Source organism: Hemiscyllium ocellatum, chromosome 26 (genome assembly GCF_020745735.1).
Source record: "Hemiscyllium ocellatum isolate sHemOce1 chromosome 26, sHemOce1.pat.X.cur, whole genome shotgun sequence".
In the NCBI taxonomy this organism is placed as follows: domain Eukaryota; kingdom Metazoa; phylum Chordata; class Chondrichthyes; order Orectolobiformes; family Hemiscylliidae; genus Hemiscyllium; species Hemiscyllium ocellatum.
Window position 1 is genome coordinate 16,000,922 of NC_083426.1, and position 27,561 is coordinate 16,028,482.

Here is a 27,561-nt window from a genome sequence, read left to right on the forward strand (position 1 = left end):
TTAATCTTTTCCTTGGACACACTTCTCATTTCTAATCTGGGCATGAGATGCTTTATTATTTATTCTCACATTTATACACTAAGAGTCACTTCCATTAGATAACACCACCTGGTTAAACTGACTCCATCTAAACAATTGATTTTGGTCTGAGAGAAAGGTATCGGGGGGCGGGGGGGTGCGGAACCCTTTGTGAATTAACCTTGTTGCAGCCAAGTTAAGTAAGGATAGTCTCTCCTTACTCATGAGCTACACATATGGAACTGTAATAACTTATGATACCTCATTTGGTGTCAGGTCATAACACGGAGGTCATGAATTAATCCTAGTTTGTTGCAAAATACCAATACCAAGTCTCTCAAAGCTTGCTCTCAGGTCGACTCCAGTTTGTTGGTCTAAGATGTTCTCGTGAAAATACTCTATGAACTATCACCTCAGGCAACCTTTATCCATCTGATTTTTTTTCCCTCCTGTGTATATGTTGATGGGAAATTCCCCCAGCATGATCCTCATGTTACCTTTCTGACAAGTGACCCATGATTTCTTTATTTTGATTCTATCCTTGCCACATGTTACTGTTAATGGGGCTTCTACACTACTCCCACAACTATGTCAACAACTTAGTACAGATTCCAGCATCTGCAGTAATTTGCTCCTGAGAAGAACAAATACTGGAGATCACTGTGGTCAGACAGCATCCATGGTGAGACAACAAGCTAATGTTTTGAATCCAAATGACTTTTCAGCTGTGTCAAAGAATTTCTAAACTTGAAACATTAGCTTGCTCTCTCTCCATTGATACTGTCTGACCGATCTCCAGCATTCGTTTTCAATATGTAATAACTTTGTACATTTACAGCAAATTCAGTTAAAACATTTGTCTGATATTTCAGTCCAATAGCAAGTTCTTCACCATCGCTCCAAAACCACAATAAATAATCAAGTAATTATTTGAATAGAGATTTGCTGACTAATAATGAGGTTTGATGTTTCTAATAGAGAACACCAGGGCGCAAAAACAAAAAGAAGTTGTGCTTAGTCACCCTCAAATTCTCATCTTTCTCTCCTTAAATTTGGGATATACAGCCATGCAATGTCTTTGGTTTTTTTCCCCAGTGCAGATGTGCTGCCGTCATTGTCACATTGATGCAATGTGATACTGGATATATATGATCATAATGATAACATAACTTGGAAAATTACCAAGCACATTGAAAGCTCATTGCTTTTGTAATTAAGCTAACTGCAGTATTATTCTAAGCTGTGAAAATATTCCATACTTAACTCATTAAGTGACATATTACCACTAAAAATGTATTTGCATACATTTTGTACAAGTAAAATACACATTAAAGTGAATAATAGGAATCATGGATCAGACGTGCCCAAATTCCCGGTATGAACTCCCTTCAGGGGAGGCTCCCACTATAAATCCTTTTTTTTTAAGAATAGGTCCCTCACAAAATTACCCCTCAAGGCCGAGGTACAATATAACTTTCTATTTAGGCGAGTATAAACCAGGTTGAAGAATACCTATACATACAATAACAACTAAATTACAAACTTGTTATTTAATGCCCAGGCGCTACCCTGAATGTTTCAGTATTGTTCACAAGACTTTTCTTTGCATTAAATCAAAAAGTGGTTCTGATATCTGCCCAATAAGGTGTAGGAGCAGCTTCAGTTAGTATAAATTAAAAAGTTCTTAAAGTTTGCTACTCCACCAGATAAAACTTCACACTCTCAAAATACAAGATTATAATCTTAAAAATTCTCACAATTTCTTATTCTTTTGTTATAGAATCTCTATATTGTGGAAACAGGCCATTTGGCCCAACACACACACCCCAACTCTCGAAAGACCATCCCACTTTATCCCTGCATTTCCCATAGCTAATCCACCCAATTTACACATCACTGCACACTATGGGCAATTTAGCATGGCTAATCCACCAAGCCGGCATATTTTTGGACTGTGGGAGGAAACCCATGCAGACGTGGGGAGAATGTGCAAACTGCACACAGACAGACAGTCACCAGAGGCTGGAGCTGAATCCAGGTTCCTGCAGCTGTGAGGCAGCAGTGCTAACCACTGAGCCACCATGCTACCCTATTATTCAAAAGTAACAAAGCTTCATGGAACAGGAGTTTAGTGTTACATGCATATCTGCCTGTTGCCATGGGTACGGAATGTGTTTCCTAATGCAAACCATAAGCACTGATGGAATGGTGTAACTATTATGCTCTGGCACACTGCAGTGGGTACAACAGCTCACTCCTGAGAACAACATTTTTGTCACTTGGGAAAGGGCACTAACAGTTTGAGAAAACACACTTTTACATTATGAAACCAATCTGGCAATTATTTTGCAAGTTATCATCGGTCTATATGGACGAGAGTAAGAGTGATACCATTTGCATATGTCCTTACATAGAACCATTTGCTCATAATGGCTATTAGATGGGACTCTAGCACCATAGGAGGGAAAACAACCAAAATGTTATATTAAGACGAATATGAATTTGTACCATTCTGTCATCCAGATACACTGTGCACTTTGATTATGACTTTCAAAAATTGAGAGGGGAAAGAGGTTGGCTGTTTGTTTTATTACTCCACTTGTTTGTGCGTCAGCTCACTGCCTGCAGAACAGACCAAACTTAAATTATTTAACCCCAGTTAAAAGTACACGTGCAACTAGAAAGATTCCCTACCTGAATTAGAAAAGTGCCCACAATAATACTGCAAAAGATGGGGTTGCGGAAAATTGCTTCAAACACGTTCCGCTCCCCGTGAATCTTGCGAGCATTGATTTCATTGAAAAGCTGCATCATGACGAAAGTGTTGAACACAATGGTGTAATGTTCTGAAGCAGGAGCATGAAGTGGAGCATTCCTCCCACTGTCAATGTCAAAAAACTTCTCACCTAGAAAGAACACTTGCAGGTTAAGAACTTGCAATGTAATTGCTGCAGTTCCTTGGTGGTTTATCTTCAGTTTGAACCATCCAGATATGTTGCTGAATCAGAACTTTGCCCAGGCAAAACAAATTTGAAGTGAATATTTCACAATTAATCAAAACAGTTTTCAATGGTTAGAAATAATTCATTAAGGAACAACATGACATTGGCTAATCAAAACTTGTACCTCATAAACCTATTTCAAACCATTTCTAAATCAATAGACAGGATTAACTCAATTACAGTTGATTTATAAAAAAAAACTTGGCAACATTTCTACCCTCACTTTACCAAAATGTATTAAACAACTCATCAGGTTTATCATGCAACTTTTTTGATGATGGGTGAGACTCTAATGTTAACATTACACTCTGCTTTTGGGAAGTCACAATTATGGACCAAGTATTACCCTCCTTCATTCTCCATCTAGTGTAATTCTCAATTAAGCATCAGGCACATATAAAGCTTGCAGGTTCAGTGACAGCCTTTATGTAACATTCATCTTCCTAATTGTGGCTGATGCAGAGGGATTTCCAACTGCTGTAATATTAAAAACAGTAAAGTTCCTCACGATCAATGTGCAGTGAGTCATCCTCAGACCCTACCATTACAACTGCTTTCTAAGCTTTTTAAGCTGCAGCAATTAAGCTTAAGACTCTGTCAACATAATGATCCCCAGCACTTTGTATTTTTGCTCAAACCGGTACAGACAGTTTTCTCCTCCCATGTTGACTATACAATTTTTATTGCAATAATGTGCTGCCAATTGGACTCCGATCTCAAGAAAGGTCAGAGCCAATCTCAGATTAACCACTGAAAATTAGATAGATGAGACAGTCATTTCTGCATTTACTCTGTCCCAGGAATTTTTAAAACAACTCACTGTCTGTGTCTTTTGTTTTGAAAAAAAAAAGCAGTTAACCAACTAATTCGGCTTTGTCTTATATTGATATATAAAAGCTTTTTGGTAATCACATGGTGGCAACAGTACACTTGAAGCATGACGATGCAGCCACACGGTACTGTAACACTGCAGTACCAATGCTGCAGGAAACAAGGGCACTTTCTAAACACGACATTGGGAGAGGAGATTAATTTCAGTGGAGCTCAGTTACTCAGGCCTGGGAAGGTTTCTGAGCAAGTACAAAGTGACTCATGGCTTGGAAAATAAGATAAAAACAGTGGGAGTTAAATCTTCAATAAAACCAAAATTGGAAAAATGTACAATCTTGTTTTTAAAAGCATTTACTGCTCATATCAAGAGTTGCTAGCTATGTCATCCACCAACCAGCAACATCTGAATATCCTCTTATTCCTGTTTAGACCCTGAGCAAATTGAACAGGGTGCTTTGTACATTCTAACAGCATGCTGAGCTTCAATTTCAAGACCAGTGTTATTGCCTTTGGCTCGCTGCACAAACTATATACCCTCGCTATTGATTCCACTCCTCAACAACTAATTAAACTAGATGGTCAAAAACCTTGAAGTCTAGCTGCTACCAGGTGGAGTTCTGACCTCATAAGATCTCGAATCATAAAGAAACAGTTACATTAGCTCGTTGCTGCCAAGGCTGTCATCCATCTGTCAGCTCATTCCTCAATGATTCCAATGTACTGCTGGCCAGCTTCCATACTCATGCCTTCATAAATTTAAGCTCATCCATCACTCCTATGCTCACTGATCTACGCTGACTTCCCAATGCCAAAGCCCTGTGCCTAATCTTTACCGGTCCTACAACCATCTGAAAACTTTATTCCTCCAAATCTTGCAGATCTATAGACCCTTTGCCCGTTGTTCTTAATTGTAGAGGTCCAGACAGTTGGTGGTATTATCTTCCAAAACCTGTAATCTCATGGCTCAAACGACTTCCTCTCTAACCATTTTTAAACAGGTACAGTCCATTTGGCTCTGCACATTTGTTCTGCTATTCAGTTAGATCGTGGGGAGCTGCACTTTGACTCTTGACAACTTCAATCAACAAATACTAACAACCTTAGCCTGAATCTCCTGTGACACAATGGTAGGCTCCCTATCTCTGCACCAAAATATTAAATCCAAAGTTTCCCCAGTGTGTATCACATGTATTTTTAAAAGGTGCATTCATGGGAAGTGGGTAAAGCTAGCTGGGCAGACAGCTACCATCATCGGATCACTGCAATCCATTTGGTGTAAACAGACTCTCAATGCGATTAGGGAGGAAGTTCCAGGATTTTGACTCAATTTCACCAAAGCAATGGCGACGACTTTCATGTCCAGATGGTGGGGCTTAGAAAGGAACCTGTAGATGTTTGCAATCCCATGTATCTACGACCTTTGTCCTTCTAGATGGCAGGGTTTGGAAGGCGTTGTCCATCTGAGCCTTGGAGAATTTCTGAAATGTTGTATCTTGTAGATAGTACACACATCTCCTACAGAGCGCTGGAGGTGGAGGGCTTGAATGTTTGTGGTCACAATGCCAATCAAAGAAGGCTGCTTTATCCTGGACGATATCAAGCTTCTTATGTAATTGGATCCACACTCGTTCAAGTGAAAGCATCTGTCCTACTGGTGGGATAGGACATACCCAGCATTGGTGATGGTAATATCTGGGACATTGTCTGGAATGTTTGATTCCCTGAGTCATGACTGTTGCTTGATGAGTCTATGGGACATGTATCCTAATTTTGTCACTGACCTCTACATGTTGGCAAGAACAACTTTGTAGGGTTTACAAGGCTGTATTCGCTGTTGACTAAGTCTTTGGAAATGACAAAGTCAGGTGGTCCAACCTGTTTTTTTTTAAGACTTTTTGTAGGTTGATGATAACGGAATGATTTGCTAGGCCATTTCAGAGGGCAGTTAAAAATCAACCACATTTTCATGATCCTTTTGAAAGAAATAATTTCTCATCTCTTTTGGCCAGATCAAGTAAAAATGGCAGCTTTCCTTTCTGAAGGAGCAGGCTAAGGCCATTTACCCTTTGAGGTACAATCAACCATGATCATGGATTATCCTTTGAATGCCATTTTCACCTCATACCCCTTGATGTGTTCAACATTTAAAAAGGACCAGAGAGGTTTTTACAACAATCAATCATGACCTTCATTAGGCTTTAATTACAGAATTTACATTCCGCTGTATGTTGTGGTGGGATTTGAACTCAGGTCCGCAGAATATTGCCTGGGCTTCTGGATTATTTGTCCAGTGACAACACCACTGTACCACCGCTTTCCAGCCTGAACAAGTTGATTAAAAACAATTAAATGCACGTGACCCAGCATGAACAATTGTTTCAGACAATGTTCCATCACCCTGTACGAAAAAATGCTTCATCATTTCATTTTGAAATGGTCTAGCTCTATTAGAAACACTTGAGTTTAGAAAATCAGGGACAATTAAGAGAAAATTTCAAGTTTATTCAATCTTTCTTCTTAATCCTTTAAGACGACTTAGTAAAATTCTGGGAAGTCATGCTAAGAATATTCGTGAGGGTAAGATATCTTCCCTGTGGCTCTATACCCAAAATAAACCCAGTAGCCCCAAGTGGGCTATGAACAAGGAATCTTTACATACCTTGGTCAATTTGATTTATACAAATTGCTAACTGTGGCATTTAAAAAAAAAAGGCACATTCTAATTGTCTAACACAGTGATGCTATTTTGATTTGCTTTTAAGGATGGAAAGATTTTGGTTTATTTGATTTAAGCAATGACTGAGTTTAGAAGAATGTTGGGGGACCTAATACAAGATGCGAAATGGGATAGACCAAGTAGATGTAAAGAGGATGTTTCCACGTGTGGGGCAAAGAAGAGTCAGTTTTAGGATAAGTGGTGACAGATTTAAAACAGGGATGAGGAGAAATTATTTCTCTCAAAAAATATGTGGAATTCACTACCCCAGAGTGCAGTGGATAGCAGGTCATTGAGTAAATGTAAGGAGAAGATAGACAATTTTTAATGAGTAATGGGTTAAAGGGTTATAGAGATCAGGCAGGAAAGTGGACTTTGGGCTAAGATGAGCTAAGCCACAATCATATCCATTGCTGGAGCAGACTGGATGGGCTGAACTGCTTATGCCTGCTCCTAGCTCTTAAGTTGTGGAATACGAATTAACATTCACATGCCTCTTTGGACAGTGTTTAGAGGAGGATACTCTAGTATCAAGTTTGCATGGCTCTGCACACTGGGAACACCACATTTACAGTTTAAAGTTTATTCTCTCATGGGATGCGGCATCATTGGCGAGGCCAGCATTTATTGCCCATCACTAATTGCCCTTGTAGTGGCAGTGATGAGCCATCATTGTGAATCACTGCCATCCATGTGATTTAAGAAAGTGTTCCAGGATTTAGACCCACAACAGTAAAGGAATAGCGATATAGTTCCAAGTCAGGATGGAATGTGGTTTGGAGGGGAAGTTGCTGATGGTGCTGTCCCCACGCACCACCCAACCTACACAATGGTGTGTGTTATGAATTTGGAAGATACAAATCAGAAAAAGTTTGACAGATTGAGATAATGCATCATCTTTGTGAGAATGGGGTTAGGAATAGTGATGGATTGGGTGCCAATCAAGTGGATTACTTTGTCCTGGATGGATCAAGCTTCCTGAATATCATTGAAGCTGGAGTCATTCCAAGAGAATGTGTGGAGTCAGATGGTAAGTTGCAGTCTACAAAATCTCTAGCTTCTGAACTGCCTGTATAACCTCATTGTTTTTAAACTAATGGGTACAGTTAAGGTTCTGGTTAATTTCAAACCCCAGATATTGATAGTGGGAAATTCAATGGTTGCAACGTCATTGCAATAGGAAATAATCAAATGACTAAGTGAAACAATTGCAGTTATTTAATACTGCATTACAATGTTTGAATTTCACTCAACCACGATTGAAGATTTGAAATTACAATTAAAAACCAGTCATGGATTTTTTGCTTCTAGATTGCTGAACAGGTTTGAGCAAAATTGGATGAGAAGCTGTTTATATTAGTGCTTTATCGCTCTAGAGTGTTGTGACAGAGTGAAAAAAGAAATCACATCCCTCCCCAGGATATATCCTCAGAACAAAGTTAATTGATTTACTCAAGTTTAGTCAAGGAGATTAAACAGAAAGAAAGCAAATGTACTAATGGATTCACAGACCTGCAAAGAGAAGGGTGAAGATAATAGTGAGCTGATAAACTCCATGACCCAGGATGTTCTTCATCATTGTCCGAGAGATTAGTGGCTTGTTCCTGCCGTAAGGCTTGCGAAGCAGAAGAGATTCTGTTGGTGGTTCAGTTGCCAGAGCCAAAGAAGCAAATGTGTCCATGATCAGATTTACCCAGAGCATCTGAACAGCTTTAAGTGGAGAGTCCTGGTTGAGATTAATATGAAATAAATAAATCCACTGCTTTGTTTTGTTTTGTTAAAAAAGATTTGCTCCTGTATCACAAATGCAAAAGGAATTGCACCATGGGTCATAATTAATGTACTCAGGTTACTTTAGTTCTCAAAGTGACCTTACCATTTCTTGTCTGCCTTTCCTTGGCTATAAGCACATTTCTAATCTTACTCCAAAACTAACTGTATTTCAGTGATTATGGTCTCCTGTAGAGTTCATCTAGTTTAGCCCTTTACTAAAATGGAGGCTTACATCAAGAAATTCTTCCTAACTACATGTCACAACAAAGGAAGGAATAAACATATCGACTTGGAAAGGAAGTGTCACTTGCTTCACCATACAGTTAGATCAGGGTTGGTCAGGTTACTCTACATTCTCACCTACCCCTGATAACCTTTCACTCCCTTGTTAGTCCGAGCTGTTTCCAAAGCATTTACAACCGCCTGTAAATAAGGAGACCAATACAGTGCATGGTACTGCGATGTACCACCAATGCCCTCTGCAATTGAAGCAATATCAGACTACGTTGTACTCAATTCCTCTTGCAATAAATGATAACAGTGAACTTTCTCAATTACTTACTATACCTAATTTATGATTCATGCATTAGGAGTCCAACATCACTGTCTCTGAGCTCAACAATTTCTCATCCTTTAAATTTTTTTTTATTCCTCCCACCAAGACGAACAATTTAAAATGTTCCCAAATTATATTCCATGAGATCTTTTGCTCAGCCACAACTAATCTCTATCCTTTCTTTATGCCTTCTTCGCAACTCTATTTCCTACCCAACTTTATAATCGGCAGCAACTTTAAGAACCACATCTTTGATATCTTGATCCAAGTAATTTATATAAATTATGAAAAGTAAAACCTACAGCACTGATCTCGGTGGTGAGAAAAAGCTGGTTATATTTTTATCAATCAGAAACAGACTCAATTGTCATTTGTTTCCTGTTGTCAGCAAGCAGTCTTTGATTCAAACCACTACATTACCCTCTCCAATAAAGTGGCACCTTAATAAATGCCTTCAGGAATTCTAACTACAATACATCCACTGGATACCCTTTATTCAAAGCACATTGTATTTCTTCAATAAATTCGTTTAACAGGATTTACATTTCACAAAACCATTTCATCTCCTCTTTTACTTTGAATCTAACTGTAATGACATATTTAGTTATAGCTTCATACAGGGTACTTCATATGTACAGCTGACTAACCTGTAGTTTTCTGGCTCCCTTCTGTTTTTGAACAAAGCAATTACAGTGCATTGCATTTTACAGCAATTTCATTTTCCTGTCTCCCTTACATATTGAAAACGTGTTGCTGGAAAAGCGCAGCAGGTTAGGCAGCATCCAAGGAACAGGAGAATCGATGTTTCAGCCATAAGCCCTTCTTCAGGAATCAAAAATTCCTGAAGAAGGGCTTATGCCCAAAACATCAAATCTCCAGTTCCTTGGATGCTGCCTGACCTGCTGCGCTTTTCCAGCAACATATTTTCAGCTCTGACCTCCAGCATCTGCAGACCTCACTTTCTTCTCCTTTACATATTGCCCAGTTTACAGTATATAGTAATACTTCTATTTCTTAAATACTGCCTCTAATAATCACCAGGATCTGGTTGTAAATAAGGTACAGAGGGGTCCACTGATTGTAATTTGCTGAGTTGTTATTGTCTCATTACTGTAATTACTGACACTCCTGCAAAAATTTTTATCATTCTTGAAATTCTCCAACATTACTTCAAAGAATCAGACTGTCACACTGACATTATAGTTAGTCAATAAATAGAGATTTTCAGTTTCTTATCAAATGAAACCCAACAATGCTTAAATGGGAACTTGCTAATTATGAAAAACAGGAATAGAGGAGAACACAGTAACCACAGAATACATTAGAATTAATGACATTTAAATACCAAGAAAATACAGCAAAACTAAACAGTAAGATGGAAAGTGAAGTTAATTTCATTCAACAAGGTGTGGCTTTGTACAAGGCATACCTGGGTAATACAAGCACCAGTAAATGCGACAATGACTGCAACCACATTTACTGTCAACTGGAACTGCAGAAACTTGGAGATGCTGTCGTACACATTGCGGCCCCACATCACTGCCTTAACAATACTGGTAAAATTATCGTCTGTCAGGATGATATCAGAGGCCTCCTTTGCCACATCTGTTCCCGCAATGCCCTTTAAAATTAAAAGCAAGATAAATCAGAGATTCTACCTAAAAGAAAGACATTTATGCAGTGCCTTTCATGACTTCAGGATATCTCAAATTAATTTAAGAAATTAAGTACTTTGGAAATGTTTCAAAATGTTGAAAATACTGCAGTCAATTTTGGTACACAGCAAAATCTTACAAACAGCAATGTGATAATGACCAAGAGATAATTTAATCGTAAGATAACATATACCAGGTTGCTTCTTTCCCCCAGAAGATATTGAAGATGGTGTAGGAGCTGAAGTATAATTAGTAACCCAGAAGTCCCTGAGCATGGCACGAAGGGTGGTTGAAGCAGCTCTAAATAGTTGACACTGTATATCCCTGCAATGGTTACCCATTAAGAGGCCATTTTCCTTTTACATTAGAGTAATTTTGTAACTTCATAAGGAAGCCTTACTTGCCATGTACTCTCAATTACCAGTTCTGGTTGTCAAGACTCCAGTACGGAGAGTGAAGAGGTCTTCTCATATACAGAAAAACCAAAAACAAAGGACACAGCTATACTGCTTAGCAAAACCAAATCAGTTCTTAAGACTGGAATAAATTAAACTGCTGAGACCATTTGTTGCTATGTAGCGCCTGTAGGTGGCAGTGGGCATCAACATTTAATCCCTCCTGTCTCAGCCTGGCAGCACTAGAACAGGGGTTAATGATGCCAATATCAATGCTATAATCACAGGAAATGTTTCGATCTGCTGCAAATGCAGGGCCAGCTATACAGGCGTCGCTGCAGCACCACTCTGGAGTTTGGCCTTTTATGGAAATAAATATCATAAGTTTAGTTCGCACGACAGTACATCAACATCGTCTGGGAGACATTTAGAACAAAGCGAGACAAACAAAGACACACACACACACACCAGCCAGCTGTCAGCAAGAGGACCTAGACAAGAGAAAATAAAAAAACAAGTTAAAGATGGCACTCTCTTGCATCTGTCCCTGACAGCTGGCTCAAGTTGTTTTATTAAGACAGACCTAAGTGAAGATCATTTCAAGATGTAAAAAATGGACTGAGTGGGGGTTATAGCAATTTAATTTGTAGAAGAATATTTCATCACACAGTACAAGGAAAATATGTCTACACTTCAAATACAAGGTTTCAATGATTGGGACTACCTGTAACACCTATTTGGGAAAAATACTGAAGAAATCCAGAAAATGCTCTCTGGGACATCATTGGGTTCACTGGTCACTCTTGGGAAAGGGTTTCTGAAATATACACCTAGAAACAGCACATGTAAAAATAGTTGCTACTTTGATATTCGACTTGTATATGCCACATCCCATCAAATTCACTGTTTCTCCAACACAGGTTCAGAGCAACATTCAGCACTGCCTCAGCTTCTCATACTAAATTAAAATCTTGCACTTCCTTGTTGGTTTAATGTTATAAACTGACTCTCCAGCATCTGCAGTCCTCACTTTCTCCTCGTATTACACAAATTGCACGTTTGAAGAGAAAAATAAACTTGCTTATGAAAAGTAGAGTCATGGATTGGTTACAGCACAGGAGAGACCCCTTCATCTCATCAGGTCCTTGCTGGCTCACTGCAAAAGCGACTCAGTTAGTCCCACTCCCCTGCCCTTTCCTCAAGCCTCAAAGTTCTCTTTTCATAACTTATTCAACTCCCCAATGAAAATCATAACTCAATCTGCCTTGATTACATTCGCACAGTGCATTCCAAATGTGCTATGTAAAAAAAAAAACGATTCAGGGCACTGTTGGATTTTTAAAAACAATTTTGACCTTCAATCTCCTTGTTCTCAAGCCTTTTTCCAATGGGTAACAGTTGCTCTCTATCTACACTATCTTGAAGTCTTGTGATTTTGAATATGTCCATTAAATCTCCTTTTAGAAATTTTTCTCAAGAGACAACAACTCCAGCTTCTCCAAGCTACCCACACAACTGGAATCCTTCATCCTTGGAAATATTTTTATAAATCTTTCTTGAAATCTCTAAATCCTGTGCGTCCTTTGTACAATCAGATGACCAGAATCCTCTCACTGGCATGCATATTTTATTTGGACATCAACATTGTGGGCCAAGGTCATACCTCCAGAGTCAACAGCAGATCCAGATCCCAGAGGTATTCATGCACATCATTACTCCTCTCAGGTTAGAGATTCACTTTGGCCTAACTTTCAGTGGGAAAGACCACAGGAAATCCACTATACTTCCGATAATCTTCATGCTTTTTGGCAGGTCAATTTAACATCAGACCGTGTTTAATCCACATTAACTTTTGTTTTGATAAAAAGGTTAATTCTGCAATATGCTTTATTTATGTTCAAATGGTACAAGCAATGATCAATCCGGTATCCTGAAGTGCTTCTATCAAGTGTATGTAGATAAATAACATCCAATGTAATTAGATACGTTCTGTAGACCACTATTCTGTGCAACCATACAACTTTACAAAACCTTTAGCTCCTCCTCAGAGAAAGCAGATGCTTAATACAGAAGTGATATTTTTGATAGTATTTCAAATATTCAAGGCAGTGTGTGGTGGGTAGAAAGAGAGAAGAAAAAAAGCTTTGATGCCAGAAAGGTCAACATCCCCACGCCGATTCATAAGTTGTAGTTACATTACATGTTTTGCTTTGAACTACAAGCACAGGATTGGAAAATCTAACAAATAACAACACAAGTTTGTGCTCATGATCAGTGGCAAATCTTTGTTCTCATTTGCATCCATGTAAAAGGATGACATGGTGGCTCAGTGGTTAGCACTGCTGCCTCACGGCACCAGGGACCAGAGTTTGATTCCAACCTTAGGCGACTGTATGGAGTTTGCATGTTCTCCCGCGTCTGTGTGGGTTTCTGCCAGGTGCCCTGGTTTAACTCCACAGATGTGTAGATTAGATGGATTGGCGATGGTTAAACTGCCCTGTAGTATCCAAGGAAGTGCACACTAGGTGGGTTAGCCATGGGAAATGCAGTGTTGGAAGAATAGGGTGGGATTTTCTTTCGAGTGGGTGCTGACTTGACGGGCTGAACGAAGAAGGGTCACCAGACCAGAACATTAACTCTACTTACTTTCCACAGATGCTGCCAGACCTGCTGCATTTTTCTAGCAATTTCAGTTTTTGATTCCGATTTCCAGCATCCACAGTACTTTAGGTTTTGTTAGAGTCGAGAGCATGGTGCTGGAAAAGCACAGCAGGTCAGGCAGCATCCGAGAAGCAGGAGAATTGATATGTTGGGCATAAGCCCTTGATGAAGGGCTACATTTTGATCTCCAGTATCTGCAGTTCTCACTTTCGCTGGGTTTTGTTACAGAGTTTGGGCCCACTGCTAAGTTCACTATTACAGCACCAAACAATACATATAAAAGGTCCAATGCCATTAAATCACATCTGTATAAAATCAGTTATAGATAAGCGGATGTTAGGATTTTAAAGGCATTTTCAATCACTCATGACTGTCAATAACATTGTAAGATTTTCCTCAAAATATTTATTTCTCTGGGAATCAGGGGTGCTCACATTTATTCTGCAAATGGAACGCTCACCCACTCCTCCTGTTTCCAATGCCTAGTCAAGCATGGAATTTATCAGATGGCTGATTGTTTTCTCACATGAACAAGTAAGTTTCTTTGGTAGGGAGGGGGAGGAGGAGCTGTCACAGGTTTATCCTAATTATTCAGAGAAGGTTCAAGGACCCATTTCCATTGGGTCATGGGCTTCACATCGGTCACAGTCTGAGAGACTGGGGCTCAGATTAGTCTCTACATCTGCTTGTGTATGCACAAGTATCAAGTTTGCAATCAGATTCTAGTTTCCAGGTAAAAGCAGTGTAGTGCTGGAGGTTTGACACAAAAAGAAGGGAAGGTGGGATGATTAGGAAGACTCCGCATGGATTTCTAAAGAGGAGATCATGGTCAACTAACTTCAGGCAGTTTTCTGAAGGAGATAATAGAAAGGATCAATGAAACTTTTGATGCAATGCCATGCAACAGTCCCATTGAGGGATGTTATAGGTCATAGCATAAAAGGTGCAATAACAATGCGCTACAAAATTGGCTGAGTGATAGGAAACTGGGTGCAATGGTCAATGGATATTTTTTATCTCAAGGTAGGTCTGCAGCAGATTTCCTCAGCGGTCTGTATTGGGACCTTTGCTTTTCCTGCTTCATATTAGCAGTCTGGATCCTAGCATGGAGGGGATAACTTCAAAGTCTGCAGATTTCAGTGGTAAAAGGCTAATACTCAAAATGTCGAGTAGTAGAAAACCCTGTGTACTTCAGATTCAGGAGTTCCCATTCTTGAAGTGGAATGCATGCCTTGATGACAATCTTGTTCAAATGGTGGATGGAGTTAAACCAGTCAAAGTCAAAAAGCATAATACATTAAAACAACGTGCTGGAGAAACTCAACAAATCTGGCAGTTATCTGTGCAGAGAGAAAAAGAGTTAACATTTCAGGTCCAATCTTCCTAAAGCCAAGAAACAACTGGTCAATGAAAAAACAGTTAAGGAGTTGGTCAAAAGACATCTGGTAGAAGATTTCACTGGTCTCTCTGGATTTATTGAGCCACTCAATCTCACTTCACCACCCTGCACCCACCACCCCCTTTATCCGCAGCTCCCCTTACACCCACATCTAGTCCTGCAGAAGGGTTACACCCAAAATGTCGACTGCTCCACCTCGTGATGCTGCCTGGCTTGCTGTGTTCATCCTCCTGCTTGTATACTTTGGATTCCAGCACCTGCAGTCTTTTTGTCTTGCTCCAAAATATCGACAGGTTGATGGAGTGGTCAGATAGGTGGCAGATAAATTTCAGTTCAGAGGTGTGAAGTGACTCACATTGGGCCTGGAAACGTGTGTGCACAAATCATTGAAGATAGGAGGATATGTGGAGAGAGTGGGAAATAAAATGCAGTATCCTTGGATTCATCAATAGAGACAGAGTACAAGAAGCAAGGAGGTGATGTTGAACTTACAAGACATGCTTCAGTCGTCACCTATAGACGGGTGTACAGGTGTGAATGCCATATTACTAGAGAGAATGAAGTAGTGCTCCAAGATCACAAGCTTGCTCCAGGAATGAGAAATGTTAAGGATAGAATAAAGAAATTGGGACCTTTTCCCTTGGAGATAAAAGGTGGCTGAAAGGAGATTCGATAAACATTTTCAAAATCATGAGCAAGCTGGGTAATTGTTCCTGCTTGTAAAATGAACAGTGCTTGGTTGCATGGTATAAAGATAACAATCTCTCCCTCAACTTCAGAAAAATGAAAGAGCTGGTTATTAACTTCAGGAAGCAAGGTGGAGGACACACCCATTTCTACATCAATGGAGCTGAAGCAGGAATGCTCAACAGCATCAAGTTTCTTGAAGTGACAATCGCCAATCTGTGCTGGTCCACCTACATTGATGCGACAGTCAAGAAAGCACACCACCTCTACTTCCAGGAGGCTAAGAAAATACAGCATATGCATAAGGACTCTTACCAATTTTTTACAGGTGCCCCATAGGAAGCATTCTATCTGGATACTTCACCATTTGGTATAGCAATTGCTTTGCCCAGGGCCATAAGAAACTGCAGAGAATTGTGAATACAGCCCAGTTCATCACGCAAGCCATTGTTCCACCGACTCCATCTATCCTTCTTGCTGCCTTAGAAAGACAGCCAATATAATCAAATACCCCACCCACCCCAACTATAGTATCTTCCAACTAGCAGAATATACAAAAGCTTAAATGCACAGACCAACAGATTCAAGAACGGCTTCTTCCCTGTAGTTATCAGACTTCTCAAAATTTCAAAGTTAACGCTGACCTCATGCTTTGTTCACCTTCTCTGCTGCAGTAAGATTGTATTCTTCACTCTGTTCTATTACCCTTATGCATTTTGTAAGGTATGATCTGCTGTCCTCCGCTCAAAAGCAACTTTTCCACTGTATTTAGGTACGAATGACAATAAAAAAATCAAATCAAAGAATGAGAGGACAAAGTTTAAAGGGCGATGCAAGAGAAACAAAAATGGCAGGAAGAAAAAAAGTTTTCATAGTAAGAACTCTGAACTCAACTAAGGCAGTCAAAAGAGCGTTGGATCATTATTTGGACAGAAATAGTGTTCTTGAGAAAATGGGGTAAAGGTAGGAATTTGGCACGAGGTAATGATGCTTTTTTGAAGAGCTGCTGCGGACGCAATGGGCGGAATAGCCTCCTTCTGCACAGTAAGAGTTGAGAGATTCGGAGTTAATGTTTTGTATTCGATATGATTCTTCTCTGAAACTAAAGGGGGCTGGAAAAGTGCTGTTACAAAATTTATGGGGGCAGGGGGAGGAGAAAAATCGAACAGATGGTTAACAGCAAAAGGCAAAGTCAGTGCTAATGCTATTAGAGAAAAGATTTAGATAGAGAGGAGGTGTTAATGGCAAGTGTATGACTATGACTCAAAGTGTTAAAAACAAAAAGTAGGACAGCTCTACACAATCAAGACATTGGGGGAGGACAGGGTTCATGGTTGGAGCTTGTTGAACAATGTTGTATCCTGAAGGCTGGAGAGCTCCTCAAGGGGAAAACAAGGTGCTATTTCTCCAGCTGTTCACACCATAGAACCCCTCCAGTGTGGAAGCAGGCACTTGGCCCAAAGTCCACATTGACTCCCAACAGCAGCTCACTGAGACCCACCCCTTACCCTATTCCCTTAACTCTTTCCCCACAGCTAGTCCAACTAGTCTGAATATCCCTGCACACTGTGGGGCAATTTAGCATGGCCAATCCATCCTAACCTGCACATCTTTGGATTGTGGGAGGAAATCCACACAGACATGGGGAGAATGTGCAAACTCCAAAGAGAGCGTTGCCCGAGGCTGGAATCCAACCTGGGTCTTTGGTGCTGAGAGGCAGTAGTGCTAACCACTGAGCCGCCCCACACCGATGGAACCATCCCATGTAACTGCAGAAGGTAAATATTTAGCACTTTCTGTTCTCAAAGTCCAAGGTCCCAAACACACGTTCCAAACAAAGCAGCAATTAACTTTCTATTTCTACTTTTATTTCTTTCAATCAGACCTACCATATTCATTGCACAAAATTCACTCTCCACATTTGGAAGACTAAATGCAAGACTGAGTGACTGCTCTGCTGAACACCTCCAGTGCATTTTAACAAATGGCTCTCATTACTGATTACTTTCAAGGTTTGTATAGAGATATGTATCTCAGGTGCAGTTGTTGTGGATATGTTTGCCGAGGTGGGAAGTTGGTTTACAGACATTTCTAGGTGACATTCTCAGTGCTATGGAGCCTGTGAAATGCTGCTGTACTGTGTGGTTGGAATTTATTTGATTTTGTTCCTGCTGTTCACTGCAGTGGTTAGTACACGGAGTTGGTGTGTTTATTGATGGAGTCTGTGGGTGAGTGCCATGCTTCTATTCTCGGTTTGGACTGTCTTATCATTGTTGTGTTGACTCAGTTGAATTTGTGGCCTGATCTTCTGTATGTGCAGTTACTAGGGACAAATGGTCTTGGCATTTAGTGGCTAGTTGATGTTCACTAATGCAGATCGCTGGTTGTCTGCCTGTTTATCCTGTGTAGTGTTTCATCCAGTCCTGCATGGAATCTTGGACACGTTTGTCCTGCACAAGATGGGTATTGGATCTTTTGTTCTGGCGAGTTGTTGGTTTATGGGCTGTCATGAATCCGATAAGTCTGACCATCAGTTCAGAGATTTTTTTTAATGTATATACAGTAGCGTGGTCTGCAAACTAACTTCTCCGCTTGGCAAATATACCCATTGCAACTAATTACTTTCTATTTCAATGCATAATGTTGCTCTCAAAGCCAACAGGGCATACCTTCTTCTGAAGGTAGGTCATTGGGCCAGAAATATTAACTTTGCTTTCTCTCCACAAATGCTGCCAGACCTGCTGATTTTCTTTTGCCATTTGTGATTCGTTACTGATTTCCAGCATCTGCTGCATTTCCAGTTTTCACTTCCCGACCTCCTGTAGTGCTGCAGCAAAGCCCAAATGGGCTGGAGGATCAGCACATCATTTGCTGCTTAGGCAAACAGTGAGTTCAACACCTTCAAACCATACATTCCCTGCTTTCCATTTTGATTATTCCCTTGCCCCAGGTCTTGTTTACATGGGTTTGCTCTCAGTACAGCTGATCGGTTTTCTGCTATTAATACCTACTCTTCATCTATATCCCGACATTACCAGTACCACCCTACTTGCCTGTTGCTCAGGGGCACTTTTACCATCTGTTCTGCTTGCTCCTCCTTCCTGTTTTTCAACAGAATCACTACAAGTGTGGAAAGAGGCCATTAGCCTATCAACTCTGCACTGTCCGCCTGAAGAGCATCCCACCCAGACCTAACTCCTCACCCTATCCCTGTAACTCCACGTTAATCATGGTTAATCCACCTAGCCTGCACATCCTTGGACACTATGGGCAATTTAGCATGACTAATACACCCAACATGTACTTCTTCAAACTGTGGGAGGAAACTGGAGCATCCGGAGAAAACCCACGCAGGCACGGGGAGAACGTGCAAACTCCTCAGACAGTCACCTGAGGCTTGTATTGACTCCAGGTCCGTAGTACTGAGCCACGATGCTGCCCAAAGCTTCAGAAAGCAGTACCTCTCTAGTCCCCTTCAAATCTGATGTGAAACATTAACTCTGCTTCTCTCTCCACCAATGCTGCCAGACCCAATGAATTTCTCCAGTACACTGTTTTCATTCTAGTTTCTAGTTCCTGCCTCAGAGGATGACAGATTTGATGACTTCAAAAGTGACCTGTGAAATTATTATCATTAGTGAGAATGAAAACACAAGTATGCTACTGAAATTGATTTGTGCCTTACATTAAATAAAAGGGACAACATCCATTGCAATCATTTTGAAAACATAAGCATAAATGTAGACCACTGAAAAGATTAGTGCTAATAGTAAAGTCCATTACATTGAACCAAAACTCAATAACTTTAGAGATTGTAGAGAGAATTCACTTTGTACCACCATTACAATGTTGACACGGTTGCTTGGAAAAGGGACAGGTGTATCTTTTTCTCTCAAATCTGATTTTTATTTAATATAAAAACCATCTGAAGAAACTCCAGAAAGACATTTACTAAAATATAGTTTGCCTGAATTATTAGCATCTGTATTAATTTAGACTAAAAGTTCTAACCTGGTATAGTTTACTTGAGCCAGAGGGTTACTAATATCCTGGGTGGGAATTTTGCTGGTGCTATTAGGGTGGGTTTAAACTAGCTCAGCAGGGGGATGGGAACCAGAGGTGTAGTTCCAGTGCACAGGAGGATGAGAGTAGGGAGAGCATGGACAGGATTTCACGGTCACAGGAATAAACTGGCAGACAGCAAGCTGGTTGAAGTGTTTACTTCAACGCCAGAAGTATTCGAAATAAGTTAGGTGAGCTTGCAGCATGGATAGGTACCTGGGACTTTGATGTTGTGGCCATTCGGAGATATGGCTAGAGCAGGGTCAGGAATGGATGTTGCAGGTTCCAGAATTTAGATCTTTCATTAAGAACAGGGAAGGCGGTAAAAGAGGGGGAGGTGTAGCCTTGTTAGTCAAGAACAGTATAACAGTAGCTGAAAGAACCTTTGATGAGGACGCGTCTACTGAGGTGGTATGGACTGAGATTAGAGGGGACAGGTCACACTGCTGGGAGTTTTTTTTTATAGGCCTCGGCAGAGTTCCAGGGATGTGGAAGAGAGGATCGACAAAACGATTTTGGGTAGGAGTGAAAGGAACAAGGTGGTCATTATGGGGGAAGTTTAACTTGCCCAACATTGACTGGAACTGCGATACCTCTAGTACGTCGGATGGACTGCAGGAAGGAATGCAGGAGGGAAGGGAGTCCAGAACTAGAGTTCTGGAGCCATAATATCATGCTGCAACTATACAAAATGCTAGTGTGGCCGCACTTGGAATAGTGTTTGCAGTTCTGGCTACCCCCATTACAGGAAGGATGTGGAAGCACTGGAAAAGATGCAGAGGAGATTGACCAGGAGGTAAGCTCCCTCTTGTTTGCAATGGCCATCATTTAGAAATGTCTGGTACCAAATGGACTTGCTATTGTCATATTTTGCTAAGAGGTCAGTTGGGAAAATTTCACTATACAATCATTCATTCTTTTCAAAAACTTGAATATACTGTCTTTGCATCTGTCCACATTTTAAATAGCAACAAAGATTCTTCCTGATGAATCAACATCTAATTCAATGTGAGCATTGTTATATGCTCAAAGTAGTATTTGCAGTATAAACTATATTAAAAACTATAATTAAATCTCAATATTGGAACTCAAACAGTACTAACAAATTAGAATAATTTGGTTCACCAAACCATCAAAAGATATTGTCATGTTTTCTGTACTCATTCTCTATACGTTCAAAATGGAGATGGAACAATGTAATCAGCACCTGAGCAAACAGCCTTGTAATTAACGTGCACCTATGTAGCCTTTCGCTCTGGCAACATACAGCTGCCAAGAAATGGGAGCATAATAGAAGCATTCACGGAATTCTAGACCAATGATGTACTTCTTCAAATTTCAAGGTGAGTAATTTTTGTTCAGCCCAAGCTGAAAGTGAATTTCAGGGTGCTCTTGAAGGACAAAATTGCTTTGCTATTCAACTTACAGATATTCCACACTGCAATTAACCTTTCCTACCTTGATCTATCATGGCATCTATTGCCAATTTTGTTTTGGCAAAGACACAGAGTTGAAGATCAGTTTGCAGTAGAGGGGTAGCTTAAAGGCAATATTTGTTTTAAAAATGCCACCCTCCAGTCAATTTAACATTTTTAGGTACAAAAGCACGATAGCCTCTGAACATTAAAACCTATTGCAAAATCATTCGGATCGAATATCCTTTTAACTTCTGAATTTAGTGACTGCAGTGTTTTATTTATTTAAATATATTGCTTGGTCAGTGAAGAATGAAGTGGGCTGCATCTTAGAAACGCATCTCTTAGCTCCCAAAAGCCGCAAGATGGTTGGTTAGCTCCTCACTATGCAATGGATCGCTATTTTAGTCCTAAAGTGGAGGATATGATTCTGCTCACTGTTATAAAAAATGACTTCAAATAGTGGTGCAATGTTGAAACCCAAATGAATCAGATGAAGCACTAATTGACTGAACCAGAAGCTCATTCAACTAACATGATCTGTTAACGGAGCAGGATATTCAGATAGTAAAGTGACAGCAGTTGCGTTTAGAGAAATTTTACATTTAAACCAACAAACTTTCTCTGCAGCCTATAAAACATAGGGGCAAGGTCATAATGCCCAATTGGAATTTTTTTTGTTGAAAGTAAGTTTAAGCATTTAGTTTGGTGTCTTCTGTTATGTAAGTTATTGGGAAAACAGGAACAGGAGTAGGACATTTACATGCACCCCACCCCTGAAGTTTACTTGGACATTCAGTGCAAGTTGATTTTTTCTTAAAAGAGTACTGTGTTCAACTCAGATCTCCCTGCTATCGGAAGGATATTGTGAAACTTGAATGAATTCAGAAAGGATTTACAAGGATGTTGCCAGGGTTGGAAGGTTTGAGCTACAGGGAGAGGCTGAGCAGGCTGGGGCTGTTTTACACTGGAGCGTCAGAGGCTGAGGCATGACCTTATCGAGATTTATAAAATCACAAGGGGCATGGAGTGTAAATGTTCAAGGTCATTTTCCCAAGGTGAGGGAGTCCAGAACTAGGGGGAATAGGTTTAAGGTGAGAGAGGAAAGATTTATAAAAGAACCTGAAGGGCAACTTTTTCACACAGAGGATGGAGTGTGGATGGAATAAACTGCCTGAGAAAGTGTTGGAGGCTGGTACAATTCCAACATTTAAAAGGCATCTAGATGGATATATGAATAGGAAGGGTTGAGGGATATGGGCCAGGTGTTGGCGGGTGGGACTAGATTGGGTTGGGATATCTGGTCGGCATGGACGGGTTGGACCGAAGGGTGTGTTCCCATGTTCTCTATGACTTAATGATCTGCATTTGAACGCCATCTCCTGACCCTGGTTAATATCCTTGCCCAACATAATCTAAAGAAAAAGGTTACTAAATGTTAATGAAGCTTATAAATAAAGCCCATGTGCCCTGGCAAATATTAAATATTGAAACAGGGGAGAATAGTGCCCCTAAAATAACACTGGATATTTCAGATATTCTTCACACCAATATTGTTCCTTCTATGGCAAATATAAAACAACGGCTCTCTGCAACAGTTTTCAGCTCATTGCTTACAGAGAGTGGTGAAATACGTCCAGCCTGTGATTTCATTTGTGTTTTCTCACCTTGCTACGATGATCGTAAATTGAGGTTTCTCATAACCAGGAGAATGTGAAGGTGGCATGGAAAAGGTTTACCCGGAAGCTGACTGGTTTGGAGGGTACTGGTTATGAGGAGAGATCGGACAAATCTCGTATGTTTTCACTTGAGCATCAGAGGCAGAGGAGTTTGCAAAATTATGACAGGCACGGATAGAATGGATAGTTGGAGTTTTTTCCCCAGGTTAGAAATATCAATGACATGGGGACATAGATTTAAGGTAAAAAGGGGGAAGTTTAAAGGAGACACGAGAAGCAAATTCACCCCCACACTCCCATCCCGAGGATGGCAAGTGCTTGGAAAGCACAGCCAGAGGTGGTAGAAGAAGCAGATATAACTGCAATGTTTAGGAGGCGTCTTGACAGATACATGAATGGGTAGGTATGGAGGGATACGGACCATGCAGAGGCTAAAAGGTTATAGCTTACAAAAGCTTAGTGGAGCTTATTCCTGTGCTGTTTTTTTAATTGCTGTGATAGAAACCAACCACGTGACCTTGTCTATGGGGAGCAACTCCAGTTTGTGCAACTGCAAGGAACAGATGGCAGCAACCTACCTTCTAATAGGAACCACCGAAGAGTCAGAGTCAAAAAGGGTGGTGTTGGAAAAGCACAGCAGGTTAGGCAGCATCCGAGGAGCAGGAGAGTTGGTGTTTCAGGCAATAAATCCTTCATCAAGAATGAAAAGTACAAAAGGTATTTGCCTATTGGATAGAAGTGATGTGATGACATAGGAGGGGATCAGGCAGGTTGGAGTTCAGAGGAGCTTCTCCTCGATGTTACCATTTCAGTTAATGATGCAAAGCTGGATATACTTGGACTGTTTTCTTTGGAGCACATATTTCAGGGGGACCTGTCAGAGGTGAACGAGATTGACGGGTATGGACAGGGTGAACAGGAGACAGCTGTGCCCCTTGAAGGGTCCATGAAGAGGAGCATAATTTTTAAGTGGAGGGTGGGAGGTTTAGAGGATATTTGAGAAAAAAAATTCAGAGGGAGGGAGGGTCTGGAAGGATATTTTTAGAATTAGAATTAGAATCCTTACAGTGTGGAAACAGGCCATTCAGCCCAACAAGTCCACAACGACCCTGCAAAGAGAATCCCACCCAGACATATTCCCCGACACCTATGACTGTACATAAGACCGACTTCCAAAAAAATGAAACCAGACTGATCAAACTCACCACCCATCTACAGATTACGCAAAATTCACAAACCAGGTGTCCCCCCCTTCAGACCTACAGTCTCGCTACCTGGAACACCAACTTACAGATGGGCCAAGGAGCTACACCAAAGACTAAAACACTTAGTAGAAGACACATGCCATTCCACTGAAGAATTCCTAAAGACCAAAGATAACAAGATAGAAGAGGATGAACTAATGGTCTCCTTTGATGTAACAACCGTGTTCACATTCATCATCATCAACCTGGCCAAGGAAACACTGGTTCTTCTAATAATGTAGTTAAAGGCAGATACCAAACACCACCAACTTCATCAGCATTGACAGTTTTGTCAAGCTAGTGGACCTATACCTTACCTCCCACTTTGCCTTCAACAAGACTTACAGACAAACCAACGGAACACCCTTGGGATCTGAAAGATCAAGATTCTTAGCAGAGACAGTAATGCAGAGACTTGAACAAACAGCTCTGCCAACCATCCAACCCAACCCAAACCCACTATGTGGATGATACCTTTGTCATCACTAAACGAAACAAATTAGAGGAAACTTTCAAGACCATCAATAATACCCTTACTGGCATAAAATTTACTAAAAAGAGGAGGAAAACAACAACAAACTGCCATTCCTAGATGTTGAAGTACAGCCAATGGGGATCTTCAAACCAGCTTTTACAGGAAAAGACGTATGGACCAAATATTGAACTACAAAAGCAATCTACCCAACATCCACAAACGAAGCAATATTAGAACATTATTTCAAACACACTGCAGTACATAGGAATTATACAGAGCAGAGGAAAATCACCTGTACAGCGTATTCAAAAAGAATAGGTATCCAGTGAACACAGTCCACCAATTTCTGAGCAACAAACCCAAACAAGCAGACAAAACCTGTCTAGAAACCCTTGCCACTCTCCCTTACATCAAAGACATCACGGAAATGACTGTCAGACTACTCAGACTCCTTGGCATCATGGTAGCCCACAAACCCACCAACACATTAAAACAGCAGCTAATTAACTTGAAAGACCCTATCCAGACAACAAGCAAAACTAAATGTCATTTACAAACTACTTTGCAAGAACTGTAACAAACACTACATTAGACAAACGGGCAGAAAACCAGCCACCAGGACACACGAACATCAACTAGCTACAAAAGGACATGACCCACTCTCACTAGTATCCTTACATACGGATGAGGAAGGACACCACTTCAACTGGGACAACACATCCATCCTATGACAAGCCAAACAGAAACACGGACGAGAATCCCTAGAAGCATGGCATTCCAGTCGGAACTCTATTAAACAGTGATTTCGATCCCACTTACCACAGAAAATGACATCACCAACCCAAGAAAACTCAAACATATAAATAGAAAGCAGGCTACACCACCGGTGCTTCATTCAGAGGCTCACTGATGATGTTACAGAGTATGATGATGAAATGTCTGAAAACTAATCTTCCAGCTCAGCGAGCAAACCTATATCCAGAACCTATTACTCCACGTTACCCCTGACTAATGCACCTAGCCTATACATCCCTGAACACTTTGGACATTTTAGCATGGCCAATTTACCTTACCTGCACATCTTTCGACTTGGGGGGGAAACCGGAACACCTGGAGGAAACCCACAGACACTGGAAGAATGTGCAAATTCCACACAGATAGATGCCTGAGGGTGGAATCGAACTTGGGTCCCTAGTGCTATGAAGCAGCAGTACTAACCACTGAGCCACCATGCCACCGCGGAGGCAGGGGTTCTTACAATCTTTTTAAAAAGTACTTGGATGAGCACTCAAAGTGTCATAACACTCAAGATTATTGGCCTAGTGCAGTCGTGTGTGACTGGTGTACGTACTAAAGTTTTGTTGGAACAGACTCAATGGGTCGAAAGGTTTCTTCCATACTGAATGATTCCATGACATTATCAAAATGTTCATGCAAATAGAATAGCAGATTTACGTTTCAATTCAAAGGTGGTTTCTTCAATAATGCACCTCCAACCCCCCACCCCAGTGTTACATTGTCGAGTTTGAGAACATGCTCCAATCTCTTGGCTGTGGTTTGAAACTAGTACCTCAGAGGCACTGGCACAGCCACTGGGCCAGGCTGACCATACCCAATTTAATCATGTATTCCATCAATACCAGCCACAACTCCATGACTCTTCAAGAGATCAAGGAAAATCAGAGTACCATAGCAAAGCCGACGTCAGCCTTCTTCAGTGCTGGACCATCATTTGTCCCATCTCCAGTCACAGCCACCACCTGCCGCATCTCACCAATTGTACTGTCAATGATACCTGTACAAAGAAAATCAAGTTTAACTGAGGCTACACATTGTCAAATTTTAAGACCAATGTACAGTTCTTAAAGTGAAAATATTAGTAGAGTTGTTGTATTTTCTTCATTACTTTATCTGTAGGTAGAAGGTAGGTAGAAAAAGCATTTCAAATTTATAATCTAATATCAAATAATGTAAAATTTGTTTTCAAGCAATTGCATCGTGTATGTTACGCTAGATACACAGAATATAATAATTGCCTTAAGTATTTTTTTATGGAAATGCCTATCTTCATAGTCCAATTAATTAAACATGAATAATTTTGTCTACTCAATTGAACAAAATTCTGGAATGCATGTTTGCATACTTGTTTTAATTATAAACCTGCATGTTAAATCGAATCTTGTATCTTACACTACAGTTGAAACCCAAACCAATTCCATTGTTTCTGATCCCTGCTGTCAAATCTACTGTTCACTAGCCACCATTGTTTTCAGCTCTGTACTAATCCAATGGGAAGAGTGTGTCTCCAATGTAATTCTGAAGAAGGGTCACTGGACTCAACGTTAACTCCATTTCTCTCCACAGATGCTTCCAGATCTGCAGAGTTTCTCCAGACATTTCTGTTTTTGTTTCAGATTTCTAGCATTCGCAGTTCTTTGATCCACTTTAGTTCAATGTAATTACCTGAGGTTAGCACCATAAGTTATTCCACTTGGCAAGAGCTATATGAAGATTAGTCCAAGGAAACTCCACTCCCTGTTACCAAATATGCCACTCTTGGCCGAATGCAAAATATTAAATTATTACAACATATGTTAATGGTCTTCAGAGAATGATGGCACAATTGGTCAAGCCAACTTTGGCTGTCAAACTGTGTCCTCCCTATTTCCAAAAATAAATTAAATCTCATTTCCAGGGAAATATGCTTAACAATTCCCTGAACATTGACAAAAGTAGCACACATTGTATCAGTCTACTAACAGACTCACAAAGTAGCACTTTGCAGATCAATAAAAAAAAAGTGAATTTATAAAAACTAGAATAATGAATTCAGGAACTTTGAATTTTTATTCTGAAACACATGATACTTCTACCAAGCATAAACTGGAATCTCCTAGGACCATCTGTATGAAGATCTAAAGATATTAAGTGCCCAATATTTTAAAAACAAACTCGAAGAACTAACTCCAACACCATTTTAAAAAAATATATAA

General features: G+C 40.3%; 1 protein-coding gene across 6 annotated transcripts in view; it reads right to left on the reverse strand.

Annotated features, from left to right (window-relative positions):
• LOC132828364 (plasma membrane calcium-transporting ATPase 1-like) overlaps nt 1–27,561 on the reverse strand; it is a 227,553-nt gene that overhangs the window by 12,564 nt on the left and 187,428 nt on the right. For all 6 annotated transcript variants that reach the window (XM_060845401.1, XM_060845402.1, XM_060845398.1 and 3 more), the window contains 4 exons: nt 26,257–26,363; nt 10,326–10,517; nt 8,080–8,293; nt 2,713–2,924 (listed from right to left, as the gene is read on the reverse strand). In XM_060845401.1, the coding sequence (XP_060701384.1) occupies nt 2,713–2,924; nt 8,080–8,293; nt 10,326–10,517; nt 26,257–26,363 (725 nt within the window). The remainder of the gene's footprint in view (nt 1–2,712; nt 2,925–8,079; nt 8,294–10,325; nt 10,518–26,256; nt 26,364–27,561) is intronic.